Below are 16,390 nucleotides of genomic sequence, written 5' to 3'. Positions count from 1 at the left end.
TGGGCGGGTTTTGGTGAGCTTTTGGGCTGGAAATCACCGTCCCAATCTGGCAACACTGCAGTCTCTGTCAGTGTCGATCAAAGGCGGGAGGATGGCGCTTCGACATTTATCCACGGAGGATTTAATCACGGAGTTATTTCATTTTGGGATAGAGGTCACTGAAGAGGAGAGAAGTAAATTCAAAGGTAAAGTATTTGAATTTTTAATCAGTGTTTGTCAGGGTGGCCGCGGGTCCTTAAAAAGTCTTAAAATGTCTTAAATAAAGTTTTCCTAATAAAAGGCCTTAAAAAGTATTAAAATGTCTTAAATTCAGATTCGATAGGTCTTAAATATTTCTGGTCACGTTACCGCAAACATTTCTCCAGTCTGACGGACCTAATGTCCGTCAAATAACCAGTGAAGCATCGAATCGCCAGATTGATTCAGATTTTATTACATAAACAGCTATTGATAATGATAATGTAGGCCTTTTCTGGTAACACTGTTGAGGCTCGCGCTGCTTGTCTCTGTGTCTGTGATCGATTTTATAGGAAGAAATCAAAACAAATGAGCATAACGGCAAACATAAAGAAACATACTGAGGTAAAAATTCAAAATGTTTGTCATAGTTAATAACAAATAACTATGGGAATCACCGAAAACGTGAGAATGATTCTGTTTTATTTATTACCTAATGTACTGACGGTAACAATGTTGCACTGTTGAGGCTCGCGCAGTTATTTATAACATATTATAGTTAAGAAACTATAGCCTTGGCTACACGCGACCAGAGAGCTGTTTTCCTGAATGCCATCAAGATTGAAACCGAGACTGATTTCATAACAGTTCAATAAACAAATAGTTAAAATTAAGTCACTTACATTTTAGACGCAATGACTGTTTTTGTTCTGTTTCTGCAGCGAAAATAGTTCCAAACAAAGATCACAGCAGAACCATAGCGCATCTCACAGCAACACTTGTTGCAGCAGCATTACTGAATGATTCAGCGTTTTGAACGAATCGTTTGAATGAATGACTCAATGACTCGCTCATTAATGGCGCGTTTCCACCGAGCGGTACGGTACGGTACGGTACGGGTCGGTACCCTTTTATTTGCGTTTCCACTGCCAAAAGTTGAGAATGGTACCAAAAAGCCGAACCGTACCGTACCACTTTTTGGGTACCCTTCCGTTGGGGTACCTAGCACAGTGGTACGGTACTAAAAGGTGGAGCTAGACTCACTGCAGGACGTTGATTGGTTGACAGAGAATCGTCACTTGCGCGTGCTACGAGGGGAATGACAACATAAGAAGCGCCATTTTTTTATATACAGTTTAATATAATATACTGTTACTGTGTCACGAAATGTAATTTTAAGAGTTTTTCAGGCGAGAATGTAGTTGTTTAAAGCTCTAATCTGTGGTTTATTTATAAAGATGATTTGTTTTTCCCCGGTTGTGAGATCCATGCGATCAGCGGGCGCTCGGCGCTCATGTTTCCCGGCTGGATGAGCCTTTCCTCGGCTAAGTTAGTTCTTCTGACGTTCGCCGATGACTCCGACGGTAGTGGTTAAACATGAGATATAATTCGTCTTGTGCAGACCTAACGGGCGATCTTTGGTCTCGTGAATATATAATTCGTTCCCTGTCAATCGTTTTGACTGAGGGCTAAGTTTAGTTTCATATTATAGGCTATTTGTATTTAACTTTACTGTTGTAATGTTAGACTAGCGCAGCATTTGGACATTTGACTGAATTGTTTGCTTTATTTCTTATTGTATAGCTTCTTGTACCTTTTACTTAAACTTTTATATTGGCTATTATTGATAAAACTGAAATTTTACAAAAAGAAATATGGTTTCTTGTCATTTTCTTATTACAAGATTATCACTGATGTTTATTGCAACATTTGTACAAATGCATATATTGCCTGTAATGTGTAATTTTTTTTATTATTTAAACGAAAAGAGGTAACGTTAGGGTTGTGTTTTAAATCGTTTTGTTATAAATAGAATAACGTATAACGTGCAGTGAATAATCAATATGCGTTGCGCATGAACCACATTTGTGTCCCTATAATGTTTAATTTATTTAAATGAAAACGAAAAGAGGCAGAGTAGTGTTTTATAACATATTTCATTTTATTGTTGCTTAAATTTGTACATACAGAGTAACAGAGATAACCGGAGTAGCAGAGCGAGCTGAGTGACGCTTTTAAGAACGCGCTGTACCATGTGCATGTAGGAGTGAGTCGCACATGGCAAGTACAAACTTTGCGTACTTAATATTGAGAAAAGCCTAATGTCGGCGCTTGTCTTCTTGTGACAAACATGTCGAGGAGCAAGAACAAGATCTGCTGTATGTCATCCATTGTAGTTTACTATGTTCTTCTTCGCGCGAAAATTACGTCGATCGAAACACCACGCCTATCAAGTAAGGGTACTGTTGGCAGTGGAAACGCTAGCCAGATCATGGTTAACAGACCCGAACCGTACCGTACTGTACCGTACCGTACTGTACTGCTCAGTGGAAACGAGCCATAAGACGGTCGCCTGCTGCCTCCTACTGGCGGTTTAGTTTCATAAAGTATCATTCTTTTCAACATTCCTTATTTGTATATTCAAAAATATTTAAAATAATCTAATTTAATACAGTTATAATTTTTCAATATAAATTATTTAATTTGATAGGTAACAGCCTAGTGTGTTATTATTTTAACTGAATATATTGATCAAATTTAAGAATTTGAAATGAAAGATGGAGCATACATTTAATAAAATTAGGGGGAAAATGCCCTTTATAAAAGGTACAAAAAATGAGTGTTTTCAAACAGTGATGTAATGAAACATTGATCATTTAAGTTTGAAGGGAGTAAAGCCTCTGTTTAGGCTATTAACAGAGAATGTCTAATAAGGGGAGAACTTCCACTCTCAGTACACTTCCGGCTTCTGAACTGGTTGCAGTTCCACTCTGGCTCCATATGAGGGCGCTCACAGGACGAGTGCAGAATGAATGGAGGTCTATGGCGCTATACACATCAAAATCCACTTTTCTCAGGACATCATTTTTTGTCTAGTAATTTGAATGTTGTATTCGAAAGGAGATGCAAAGAAATTACACATTGCTGGGTGTTAGATTTTTTAGAGTCACTTATTTGCTTTAAAAAGTCTTTTAAAGTGTCAATGACGTCATACATATCGTACGACCAGAGATACTGCTTTACGGCAATCCTTCAGTCACTCTGGTGATTTCGCGCTCTGCACTTTCTTTTCACTCAAGGCATCGACAACACAGCTGACACAGGTAAACACACGTGCTAGAAGAGTTTTTGTTTTGTTTGTTTCTGGTCCCGCTTCGGATGACACGATGCCATCAAGCGGTATCTCTGGTCGTAATCAGTCCTTCACTGACCAATCAGTGTTCATTAGCAGAATGCTAGCGTGTTATGGGCAACAGCAACTCAACCTGTAAGAAATCAAAAGGACATAAGTACTCGTTCATTCAACTTTCGACCTATAACCCATGTTGAACTTGCAAAACATACAATCAAATCTGAGATTTCTCAACGGCAATCGGGTGAAAGAGACACATTTAGCCGTCTAGCCCCATAGACTCCCATTCATTCTGCACTCATGGGCGATCGCCCCCAGTGGAACTCTGGTGGAACTACAACCAAAACTCGGTACAATAGGACTTAATAGGGAGTGGGCAGGCTCTCCATAGACGGGCTCTGCTATTAAGGAAATGTAATTTTGCCAAAAGAAGAACTTTTATTTCAAATAAATGTTCATTTTAAATCAGCCTACTTCAGTGTGATATGTTACAATATTATCATGCTTAACACTGAGAATTTGAATAATTGTAATGTGATGATCAGATGCAGATATCTAAATCAGAGAATATGGGCGGTTTGCGGGTGGATTATTTATTTTTAACAGTGGATTCGGGTGACTCAAAGTGCACCAGATTAATGAATTCATCTTTAAAATGTACAAAATTTTCTTACGGGGGGGCATGCCCCCGGACCCCCCTAGAGGTACCAAGCTCCACCCACAAAAATAATGTGGGAAACACATTAGGCTATATGATGATCTACAAAAAAACCCAAATTTAATTATCTTATTATTAAAATACATTATTACGATTTTACCACCTCCGCCTCATTTTGAGCCAGGAAAAACCCTGAGTAACATAACAGGAGCTATTTTGCTGAATATTCTCACGATTGCAAATGTTACATTGATTTTAGTTCAATAAACAAGTAGTGAATATTAAATTATTTCAATTACTTAGGTTAAATATTACATATTCGCATGTAATATAATGTGTATTTCCATCACAGGTTTGGTCTTAAATTTTATTCAAAGTGGCATTAAAAAGGTCTTAAAAAGTCTTAAATTGAACTTGTTTATCTGTAGACACCCTGGTTTGTGGTGTTAATTCAAAGTTGGAAGTTAACTTTTACTGTTAATGTCTAGCCAAGTTCATACTCTGTCAACATTAGCTAGCTAGACTCACATTGACGATTGCCATTATTAAACGTTAGTTAAAACATTAGCAGTATTATGTCCCATATTGCCATTCCACATACTATTATTATAAGTAGCAGTACTATCTTAGCTACAGTTCACCATCGAGCTAACGTTAACTTTTCGGCGGCAAAAACGCTTCTCATCCAACTCTGACGCAGTAAGTTAGTTTTATAGCTAACTTAGCTAAGCTAACGTTATAAAACTACTGCGTCAGAGTTGGATGAGAAGCGTTTTTGCCGCCGAAAAGTTAACGTTAACGTGAAATATTAATGAAATATTAAAATATTTCAGAACAAAAGACTAATGGGCGGCAAAAAGGTTTTTTTTTTTTTTTTTTTATCATTATAGCTAAGCTATAAAACTACTGCGTCAGAGTTGGATGAGAAGCATTTTTGCCGCCGAAAAGTTAAAGTTAACGTGAAATATTAATGAAATATTAAAATATTTCAGAACAAAAGACTAATGGGCGGCAAAAAGTTTTTTTTTTTTTTTCATCATTATAGCTAAGCTATAAAACTACTGCGTCAGAGTTGGATGAGAAGCATTTTTGCCGCCGAAAAGTCTTTTGTCCTGACTTATGTGAGCTAGCTGGACTGCGTCAGAGGAGAACGATGGAAAAAAAAAAAATCCTTTTTGCCGCCCAATAGTCTTTTGTTCTGAAATATTTTAATGCTAAAGCAAAGCAATTTGGGCGGAATGTGACTGTCGATAGCCAGTGAGGGTTTGAAAGTATGATTTAGTCTTTATTTTGTCGTCAAACTGTCTTAGAACATCTTCGTAAAACCATGTAAGACTAACGTTAACGTTAAATTACAACATCAGGTTAACTGACAGAACCGACCAATGGTTGCTAACCTCCCTTTCGAGTAACGTTAACATTACTAACGTTATCTAGCTGCTGTTATACAAATAAACCGATTACTATCATTAATGGTTTTAAATTCTTTCAATACTTTCCCCGCTGTCCTGAAAAAAAAAAAAAAAGATAGGCCTAACGTTATTATATTAATATTCAGGGCTGTGTGTGTGTGTGTGTGTGTGTGAGAGAGAGAGTGAGAGAGACGCATTTCTAGCGTCTCTAATGAGGTAGCTATGCCTAAATACTTTTAATGTGTTTTTATATGGATATTAGGGCTTCTCAAAGTCCGGACCAAATGGCAAGCCCATAAGTTACCTCTGGATATGAGAAAAATACCCACTGAACCAAACTGGATCAAAACAATTTTTTTCCCCATTGACTTACACTAACGTTAAAGTCTGACATAATGTGCCTTTTTAAATTGTTGTATGCTGTTACCACAGTGGTGGTTAACATTGCTGTTTTTCTTTTCTCTATTGTCTAGATAATGAAGTTGACGGAGAAGCAGTGGACTATGGATTGACTGAGAGGATGGTTTCATGCCTCTTTGAAGGATCGTTTAAGAAGCAAGCCAAATTCAACTGATTTGTTCAGCAGTGGAAAGAAACCGTGACACTAACCCTCGAGCCTGTCCCGGTACATTCAGAGAAGGCTACAGCGGAATCAAGGTACCAGTAACAGTAATGTTATGTCATTGTAATGTTAGGCCTAAGTAGAACCATGGAAAATAACTCTATAATCTCATAGCAATTAGGGCTGCAACAACTAATCGATAAAATCGATAATAATCGATTATGAAAATCGTTGTCAACGAATGTCATTGTCGATTAGTTGGTCTGCTCACGTCACGGGGAGCGTTACTGATGACGTCACTTTCATGACAACAGTCACACGCGAAATGGCAGAGAGTAATGTTCATCGGAGAGAAATGACAGATCAATCGGCGGCAGAAAAAAGTGTGCGCCCCAAGTCATCTAAGGCATGGGAGCATTTTACATTAAATGCAGCAAATAAGACTGTAATCTGCAAGTTATGCAAAGCTGAGCTTGTGTGGCATGGAAGTACCACAGTGATGCACGAACACCTGAAGAGGAAACACGTTGGTGTAACGGATGAAGGTGAAACATCAGCACGGTAAGCAAAAACTGTAGCCTATATTCTCATTATATGAAGATGTGAAAATAGTATAGTCTGGTTTAATTCAATGCTACTGTGTAAACAGCTTTGTTTACCAACTTCGGGACAGTCACACTAGATCTATTTTGTCTCGAGCATCAGGTTGCGCAATCAGTTCGCTCGCAACATAAGTGATGGATTATAATAGCGCTACCGCAGAAATAGGTTAAATTAAATGGTTAAAGGCAAATTAAATATAAAGGCAGTTAATAACAGCAGTAAAAGATTGTTTTTTTAGTCACTGTAGTCAGTGGTTTTTAGCGAATGCATAATTTTTCCTGTCCTGAGTTTATTGATTTAAAAACGATTGTATTGCTTTCGCTAAAGAAAATAGTCCGTTCCGTCTCTACGGTTAGAATCCTGCGTCCATAGCAACACTCTGTTTTTCATGGCAACGATGTGTTATATTTCGCAGCGAGCGGTCTGTTATCAAGAAATAACAGACCGCATTCTACATTGGAATTCATCCAAGCCATGTAATAAAAAGTTTTTAAAAAGTTTCGATCTACTGCGGCTCTACTATGTTCACACGTTTGTTTTCAGTCTTTCTATATTTAATTTATCAATATATCCTTATAATTGATTTAATTTTAAATAAAAATTTAATTGATTATATATTTTAGATGTTTTGGTTTATATCTTCACATCTGAACATCATGTCTGTGTAAATTTTTTTACCAAAAATTGTTAAAACATAATATGTTGTTTATAATTTAGATTTTTTTTTTTCATTAATCATGGTTGTCAACTTGCCAACAGTAATTATCATTAAAAACAATGCAAATATTGATTTACACATAAATTGTTTCTCCTTGCATACTCAAATGCTGTTTTTTTATTTCAGAAAGAAACAGCTCACCATGAGTGAATTTGTTCAGAGGAGAAATCCCCCATGCACTCCTCAACAAGCAGCCATTGTAACAGATGCCATACTTAATATGTTGGTAACTGACATGCGGCCAATGTCAATGGTGGAAGATGAAGGATTCAAAAAAATGGTAGGCACACTCAACCCAGGATACATTCTTCCCTCAAGGACCCACTTCACAAAATTAATGGAGAGGAAGTATCAGGAGGCATTCCAAAAAATTAAGAGTGCTATAAACACCACCAACAGTAGAATGGCTTTAACTACTGATATATGGACAAGTGTTGCCACTGAAGCTTACCTTGGCATTACATGCCATTACATTGGGAATGACTGGAAGATGACATCTGTCTGCCTTACCACCATGCCACTCGAAGACAGACATACCTCAACCAACATTGCAGAGTGGTTGGAAGAAGTAGCAGTCAAATTTGAAATCCCTTCTGAGAAAATTTGTGCCATTGTACATGACAATGGTGCAAACATTGTGGCTGCTGCAAAATTACTGGAGGAGAAACATGGGTGGAGCAGTATACGCTGCACTGGCCACACCTTGCAGTTGGTGATTAATGCTGCATTAAAGAACACAGGCATTCAAAGAGCTGTTGGAGCTGCAAGATGTCTTGTGGAGCATTTCAAAAAAAGTGAGCAAGCCTGCAGCAAGCTCAAAGACAAACAGAAACAAATGGGCACACCTGAGCATAAGCTTGTTCAGGATGTAAGTACTAGATGGAACAGTACATTCTACATGATTAACAGACTGATTGAACAGAGGTGGCCTGTAACTGCAACTCTATCTGACCCATCCCTCACTCACAGAGACAAACGCTATCTTGACTTGAAACCAGACCAGTGGAGTCTGCTTGAAGAGCTTTGCACTGCTCTTAAGCCATTTGAATGTGCCACTGTTTTTATGAGTGGGCAGGAATATATAACAGTCTCTTCATTGCCTCCACTTGTGAAAGGGCTCTTGAAGTCCACTGAAGGTGCTGCCTACGATTCAGCTTCAGTGAAGTCCTTCCAAGCCACAGCAGTTGAGCAGCTTCAAAACAGATGGAAGGAAACACTCTTTGATCAGGTAGATAATCCTGTGGTTCTCTCCTCTGCTCTGGACCCAAGGTTCAGAAGACTGAAATTTCTGTCACCTGAGCAAATTATAACTGTTCAAGCGAAAGTGCAAACTAAAGCACTTGCAGCAAGAAGGGAGATGGTGCAGCAGCAAATTACCACCTCAACCATAAGAACCGCAGCTGAACCTTCGACATCTTTGCTCGACTCACTCCTTGAGTCTGGAGGCAGCAGTGATGAAGAGAGCAGAGAGGAGAAAGCTGAGGAGGACCTCAACACTCAAATAAGAAATGAAGTCCTGGCTTACTTTGGTGAGAGGCCCCTAGCCAAGGAAGAAAATCCTTTGGATTGGTGGAGAGATAATAAAGATAAATATCCCACCTTGGCAAAATTAGCTAAATCCTACTTGTGTATCCCAAGCTCCTCAACACCATCCGAGCGTCTGTTTTCCGCTGCAGGTAACATAGCTTCCAAAAAGAGAGCCAGCCTCAGCCCGGAGCATGTGGACATGCTGACATTTTTGCATTCCAATTCAAAGTTTTGGAAGAGTGAATAAGAAACATGTTCTTATGAACAACACTGAACAGTGACAGTTTTCCTCTTCTTCTGCATTCTACCTCTGTATCAAACAGTAACGTTTGTTTGTTTATTATTTATAATTTTGATATTTCAACAAAATACGCTGCTTAATATCTTATTACAAACATCTTTGTGTCCTAATTTCATAATGTGAAGTTTATATGAGCAGCACAACTCAATATTTTGTTTTATTTATATTTTGGATATTTAAAGAAGTTTTATTGCTGGACAAACTTTTGTGTTTTAAGGTTTAAAATGTAAAAATTAAAGATTATATTAGTAAAACTTAATGTGTGGCTTTTGCACTTTTTAAAGTATACTTTTAAACATAAATACCCTGATTTAGGGTTTTATTTAGTTATAATAAACAAAAAAATCAAACTGAATTAAAAAAAAACTGTATTCGATTAATCGAAAAAATAATCGTCTGATTAATCGATTATGAAAATAATCGTTAGTTGCAGCCCTAATAGCAATATAATATAGCTTTAAGGTTACCACTGAAGAAGTTTTTTATCTGGATCTGAATTCACCTGGCTCTGGTAGTTTATGTAGTGTAACATTATGCATTAGTGTGTACACACTAATGCATAATGTTACACTGTCTGTGTAGTCTGAATGCAGGGGTAGAAAGTAACTAAGTACATTTACTCCAGTACTGTACTTCAGACCAAATGTTGAGGTACTTGTACTTTACTTGAGTCTTTTCTTTTCATGCCACTTTCTACTTTTACTCCGCTACATTCATCTGTTACAGCTTTAGTTACTAGTTACTATAGTTACTAGTTACATGTAGTTTATAAAATCTGATGTTTGATTCTAAAGTAAACTAGCCGACAATATAAATTCCAACTGAGATGATGAGATTATTAAACACAACACAACTGGTTGGATCCTTTACTCTTTCTACAATGGTTTAATACTTTAACTACATTTTCCTGATGATACTTGTACACTTTTACTGAAGTAACATCTACTCTGCTGGACTTTAACTTGTATTGTTACAGTGTGGTTAATTTGCCAACATTTTAAGACTATTGTTTTATTTTATCATAGTCATGCCATCCCATCATCAGCCTTCCCAGCAGTTTTCATCATTCCTAAATTTCCCAGAGATGTTCAGACAAAGTTGGACCAAAAACCGCCATGCAAAATTGAGAGATCCGATCACAACAAAATCATAAGAACATTGTATGAAACCATGGCCCTGATCAAAATGTAAGTTTTGCAACCCAACTGGATCACGGCATTTGAGTTATTAATACTATGTCTGATGTTAAATTCCTCACCTTCTTTTGCATCGCTGTTACAGGTTTCCGACCAATGATGACTACGTGAAAGTGTGTAAGGCCCTGATTTTGAAATACCCTTTCTTAAAGGACAAAGAAGGCAATGGTTATGTGAGTTGACAGATTATTAATTGCCAACCTTTATTTATTATACCTAGAGTACTAATCCAGTCAAGATATTAACTATGTTCTCTGCATTTTGATGCACACATTGTTTTCCACCATTTATTTTCATGCTTGTGCTTTCAGTTTTCTGCAAGTGGTTTGTATGCTTATTTAATTGTTCTATTTTATATTCTTTTAAATAGCATACCTGGCACATGTCTCTCAAACGTAAGTTCAAATATGAGCGGGTGCCACTGGTAGATGATGAAGAGGTGAGAAGAATGAAACAGAAATTTGGTCATCACACAAAGCCTTTACAACAGGAAGAAAACACAAGCAAACGAGCCAAGGCATCAAAGGTCAGAGCATCTTCTTTGGTTTGCTGTATATCTATGTGTGCATGTTTTACACACAAGCAGTGTGGCCCAATGGTTAAGCCCCTTAACCCAGCGTGGAAGAGAATAGTCCCCCCTGTAAAGTGCTTTAAGTAGCTATGATAAAGCGCTATATAAAATGTAATAAATTATTATTAAGGGCTCATTTTTCATAAACATTAAAAAGGGGAAAAGCAACTGTCAAATGAGCAAATGTTTGTCATCCCTCTGTGTCGTAGAAGGTGGATATTATTGGGGAGGATGATACCTCAGTAGCGAGCCATGTGAAAGTCCTGCAGGACCAGTATCGGAAGACAGCCAGATGCCCGAATGGTGGAGGAACGGATGATGAGGACATTTGCTTGGAGAAGGCGAGAGATTGCCAATGGGATGACTGTCAAAGAAGCCATTAACAAATATCCATTCCTTAAGAGTCCATGCGGGGTTTGTCATTTGTGTTGGGAGTTCATATTAAATTACTAAAGGCTCTCTTTGAAATTTAATTTTAAAATCCTATGATAATGTTGTGACATGTTTCCCGTTTGTTTGTGCTATGTTGCAGCTATTTCAGGAAATGGGCCGGCTTCATGATGAAATGAATATCTGCCGAAGATTCGAAGATGGCTTTAAGGTCCTAGTACCCAAAGTGCTTAGCTTGGCTCAAAGGAAATCTCCCCTTGCAGATCTGGCTTTGGAGGAAAGAGAGGCTGCCCTCACCGAAGATGTCCCTGGAAAGTGACTGACTGATCAGCCATGGCCACCCCTAGTGTTGTGGAGCCATTTAAGCTTAATTTCTTTTCTCTTTGTCTTCAGACAAGATAAGGTCTAACTAACCAAAATACACTGTACATTCATTTAATACACTTCCTTTTTTTTTTTTTTTTTACTTAATTTTCAGGGATTGATTTCAGAGCTGCAATCCTGCTGTTGCCGATCCTGTTCAGGGAGAAAAATGACATTCTCGTCATACTTGGGGAGGTGTGTAATTTGCATATAGTTTTTTTTTTTTACATTTTTTTTACATTACTTCCCACAGAGACTGGGAGAATTATATGCATCCCTTGGATGTCTTATTTCATACAGGGTGTCCGCGGGGTTGTAAAAAGTATTAAAAGGTAGTAAATGAAATTAGCCAAAATTAAGGGCATTAAAAGGTATTAAAAAGTAATAAACGTCATCTGATGAGGTATTAAATTTCCGAACCCCCATCCAACTAGGCCTATGAGTTTCAATTTGTGTTAAGTGTGCAGGCCTTTCTTCTAAAATTCCAAAAAATTTGCGTGAATTTTTATTTATTTATATGTTGCGAGTAGGACCTGAGCGATATCATGTGACTTGGTGTTCGTTCGCGCACTGAAACAAACTGGGTACCCGGCTGGTTTGCTGCTAAACCTGTTTGTTTAACTAGGGTGCATGTTAACTGAAAGAACGAGCAGAGAGAGAGAGAGAGAGAGAGGCCTGGTCGCGCGCGCACACTCTCCACTCTTGCTCTCTCTCATCCTCGCTATATTAATCAAAATCTATTGACACGATGGTAAAAGGTCGGAAGACCGAAGTTTCACGTGTCGCATTCGGAGATTTATTTCTTGAATTACCGCTGGGTGTGAATTGTGCTAAGATACACTGCCTTATCTTCTAACAGATCGGTAACATTTTACAATATGGTTCCATTTATTAAACTCTAGTCAACTATATTAATTAACATTAACTATTAATAAACTGCACTTCTATAGCATTAATTAATCGTTCTCAATGTTAATTTCACCATTTACTAGTAGCCTACATTATTGAAATCAAAAGTTGTATTTGTTAACATTAATGCACTGAAGTAACATGAACAAACAATTCATGTATGTAAACTACGTAGTATTTTCAGGTTATTTATATTATAATGTGTAGAAACATTACAAAAAAAAAAAATAATTTAGTTTAGACTGGAGTGAGGTGAAACCAGAAAAAAAGTGCAAAGCAAGTTATTGTTATCTAGTACAGTATTTGATAGAAAATTAGACTATTAGTTAAAATAAACTTTTTAATGCTACATTTTTTATTCTACTTTTTGATATTGATATGATTATAGACCAAAATAATTATCAGGTCTAGCAAGAAGGATTTTATCTTACCCAAAGCTATGAAATCAAGTGGTAAAATCACAGCTTAAAAAACAAACAAACAAACTTTACTTTTCACTTTACACCGCTACAGTTGCAGCTTGAAGTCGTGCTGGTATTAAAAAATATTGTGAAGGTATTAAAAAAGGTATTAAAAGGTATTAAATTCAACTTAAGAATTTCTGTATATACCCTGTCATAATACAAAGTTTCTAGCTATCAATGCTGGGCCTTGGTGTGGTGGACATGGGGGGCTGCATAGTGCAAACCTCACTGCAGCAGTGAGAGAGAGAGCTGTGCAGTACAACAAAAATATGGTGTTTTTTGAAAATTCAACCATGTAAACCTATTCTGGTACAACCTTAAAATACAGTTATGAATCTGAAAAGGAGCATAATATGGGCGCTTTAAGGTCTTTACTTACCGTAGACGTTTTTTTAGTGTGTGTGTGTGTGTGTGTGTATATATATATATATATATATATATATATGAACAGTTGTTGGGTTTTTTTTTTTTTTTTTTAAATGAATGTTTGTGGTAGATTTAAGGTAACTACTTTATGATCTCTTGCAGGATCAGCCACCATCGCCGTATCCTACTGTACAACTCGACGCTGTCGCTGACTGGAGGAGTGTGCTGACTCAAAAGGTCCCTGCAGTGGTCAAACTGGATGGGCAGTCAGTCTGCAGGGTGCTTGGTTTGGAGGAAGGTGTAATTGCTGCTTTTTGTGCTTACTTCATCTACAACGTGGTATATCCATCTCGCCTGAAGAACACCCTGATTTTCATTCAGCGATATGTTCTAAAAATGTCTGAGGTTGATGATAAGCCTCTACCTGTTAGTGTGACCAGGGTAATCAACATTTTAGCTTGATCAACAACCACAATGCCTACACCATTCAGCTGTCCTAAATGCTCTCGAAGAGCCTTCACATTGATGAAGTTAATCCAGCACATCGGACTTGTTCATGCACATGAGCCACATTTTACCATAACGTGTGGCCTTAACAACTGTCAATCGACATTTTCTAAATATGAGTCCTTCCGACGACATATTTACAGGAAGCATAAAGACATTTATTTAAGACATTCCAGACGAGCCACTGCTCATGATATCCAGGAAACAGTAGTGGGTGAGGAGGAGCAGGGGCCCAGTGATGCTGTCAATCCTCCTGAACCTCCTGAGATGAATGAGCTGTTAGTGCAGTTTAGAGAGAATCTTTTTGGCTTTATTCTGAAATCGAGGGAAAAAAACCACCTTCCTCAGACTGTTCAACAAGAAATACTGGATGATGTAAATTTTTTGTTTGACTTCTTTAAAGCAAACTATGATGCATTTCTAAAATATCATCTTGAAAAAAATGGCTTCAATGTGGAATCTTGTCCTGAACTTTATGAAGTTCTGCAGTGTTCTGACTTTTTTTCAGAGGCATCAAAACTTGTTAGGTCTCCGCATATGTTGAAAAACTACTGCAAATCCAACCTTGAAATGACTGAGCCTGTAGACTACGCACTGAGAGACCCAAGTGGTCGTAAAGCTACTCTTATGTACCCATTTGTGATGTACTTCAGAAATACTGCTCTCATGAAGATGTTTGGGATTCTATGCAGAGAGAGCGAAACTGTGAAAGAGATGAACATGTTCTAACTGATTATAGAGACGTATTTTATTTCAGGAACCACAAGGTATTTGCAGATAATCCAGATGCTCTAAGGATACACCTATATGAGGATGAATTTGAGGTGTGTAACCCGCTGGGTTCTAAACGCAACAAGCACAAACTTTGTGCATTCTACTACACTGTTGGAAACATAGGTTCAAAGTACTGCTCACAGTTAAAACATATCCATCTAGCTTTGCTTGTCCGTTACGTTCACGTAAAAAAGTTTGGTTTAGATGTAATTTTGAAGCCATTACTTGATGACCTTAAGAAACTGTCATCAGAGGGACTTAATATCATTGTTAATGGCATGGAGAAGCATGTTTTTGGAGCTGTAGCTGCAATATTGGGAGACAATCTGTCATCTCACATGATAGGCGGATTTGCCATGTCTTTTGGTGCTGGTCGAATCTGTAGATACTGCATGGCTACTCACTCTGAGATGAAAAAGAACTTCAGTGAATCTGATTTTGTTTTAAGAAATGTTGATGTACACAGATACCATTTAGAATGTGTAAAACAAAATCCAGAAAACAAAGGAATGTATGGAGTTCGTGGTGGATGTGTATTTGACCAGTTAGATTACTTTGACGTCACAACATCTCTTCCTCCAGACGTCATGCATGATTTCTTTGAGGGTGTAGCACCGTTGGCATTGAGGCTTGTTATATGTAAAGCTCATCAAGAAAAACATATAACCATACAAGAACTAAATGATGAACTAAGAAAGATGTCCATTGGACAAAATGATAAGACAAATAAGCCTGTGGCTTTCTCAGAAAATATTTTACATGGATCCAGTGTTGTTGGTTCTGCTTCACAGAAGTGGTGTTTATTCCGCCTACTTCCTTTCTTGATGGCACACAGGGTACCTGAAGGTTGCAGTTACTGGCGGATCTATTTATTGTGTCGTGAAATTGCCGACATTGTAATGGCACCGGTTGTAAAAAAAGAGTCCCTTCTTCTTCTTGACCAATTAGTTTCTGAGTTTTTGTGTGGCATGGAAAAAGAGTTTGGAAATGTGATAACTCCAAAATGTCATTACTTGATCCATTATTCTCGTCTAATGTTGTCCTACGGTCCTTTACGGTCTTTGTGGTGCATGAGATTTGAAGGGAAACATCAGTATTTCAAACAGGTAGCTAGTTCCTCAAGGAACTTTATCAATGTTACATCAACTTTAAGCAGCCGCCATCAGTTTAGACAGTGTTGGGAATTTTCCTCAACTAATATGTTTGGGGAGTATGAGAGGGTTATGGGACGCAGTGTTAACACACTGTTACAGTCTCTTCCTTCAGCTCTTAGGCATTCCATAACTGTTAGTGAGCGGTACAAACATGTCAATTTTCAGGACATTACACTCAACCGAGTAACAGAGGTTGTGATTAACAGTGTTAAATACTGTGTGGGAGATGTCTTTGTTGTGGGTCATTTGCACTGTGAAAAAATACCTTTGTTTTTTCAGGTCAAATATGTTCTAAACATACACACAGATTGGGCGTTATGTGGAAAACTATTAATTCCTCTTTCTTTCTGTCATCTATGGAAGTAAAATAATGTCAAATGTTTTTGAAATAAAAAGACTGTTGAATTGCACTACTTGAAAAAAATAGGCATTGCATTAACCATGCTTGCATTTTAATGCATTGTATTTTTAGGGCTTGCATTTTTATGGGCTGAAATTCAGCATGGTTGAATATTTAAGCTTTGAATATTTCAATTAAAAACATTTCAAACACCTTTTCATTATTAAAAATTAAATAATCCATATTCACCTTTCATATTTCACTT

General features: G+C 37.5%; 2 protein-coding genes and 1 long non-coding RNA gene across 7 annotated transcripts in view; 2 read left to right on the top strand and 1 right to left on the bottom strand.

The window, feature by feature from the left end:
* Positions 1–961, bottom strand: part of LOC311071922 — a 17,747-nt gene extending 16,786 nt beyond the window's left edge. The window contains exon 1 of the long non-coding RNA XR_014603950.1: positions 861–961. This is a non-coding gene — a long non-coding RNA (uncharacterized lncRNA). The remainder of the gene's footprint in view (positions 1–860) is intronic.
* The window catches only part of tex36 (testis expressed 36), a 22,102-nt gene extending 5,712 nt beyond the window's left edge, over positions 1–16,390 (top strand). For 3 of the 5 annotated variants that reach the window (XR_014603948.1, XR_014603949.1, XM_084096529.1), the window contains 8 exons: positions 1–185; positions 5,854–6,037; positions 10,117–10,278; positions 10,373–10,460; positions 10,658–10,813; positions 11,068–11,272; positions 11,391–11,806; positions 13,513–16,388. Coding sequence is in view for 2 of the 5 variants with exons in the window: in XM_084096529.1 (XP_083952655.1) it covers positions 10,262–10,278; positions 10,373–10,460; positions 10,658–10,813; positions 11,068–11,241 (435 nt within the window). In the remaining 3 variants the exon portion in view is untranslated. Of the gene's footprint in view, positions 186–5,853; positions 6,038–10,116; positions 10,279–10,372; positions 10,461–10,657; positions 10,814–11,067; positions 11,273–11,390; positions 11,807–13,512 lie in introns of all 5 variants that reach the window. The other 2 variants (XM_084096524.1, XM_084096525.1) reach the window with 2 other exon arrangements.
* Positions 6,124–9,037, top strand: LOC311072456 (E3 SUMO-protein ligase ZBED1-like; the record flags this gene model as incomplete). Its single annotated transcript, XM_084097480.1, has 2 exons — positions 6,124–6,503; positions 7,390–9,037. The coding sequence occupies exons 1-2, from the start codon at positions 6,184–6,186 to the stop codon at positions 9,035–9,037; spliced, it is 1,968 nt and encodes a 655-aa protein (XP_083953606.1). The 5' UTR covers positions 6,124–6,183.

This window comes from Abramis brama (genome assembly GCF_963993115.1).
Source record: "Abramis brama genome assembly, chromosome: 21".
NCBI classification, from domain to species: domain Eukaryota; kingdom Metazoa; phylum Chordata; class Actinopteri; order Cypriniformes; family Leuciscidae; genus Abramis; species Abramis brama.
The sequence above is the reverse complement of the archived record's forward strand: the minus strand, read 5'-3'. Positions and strand labels throughout refer to the sequence as shown.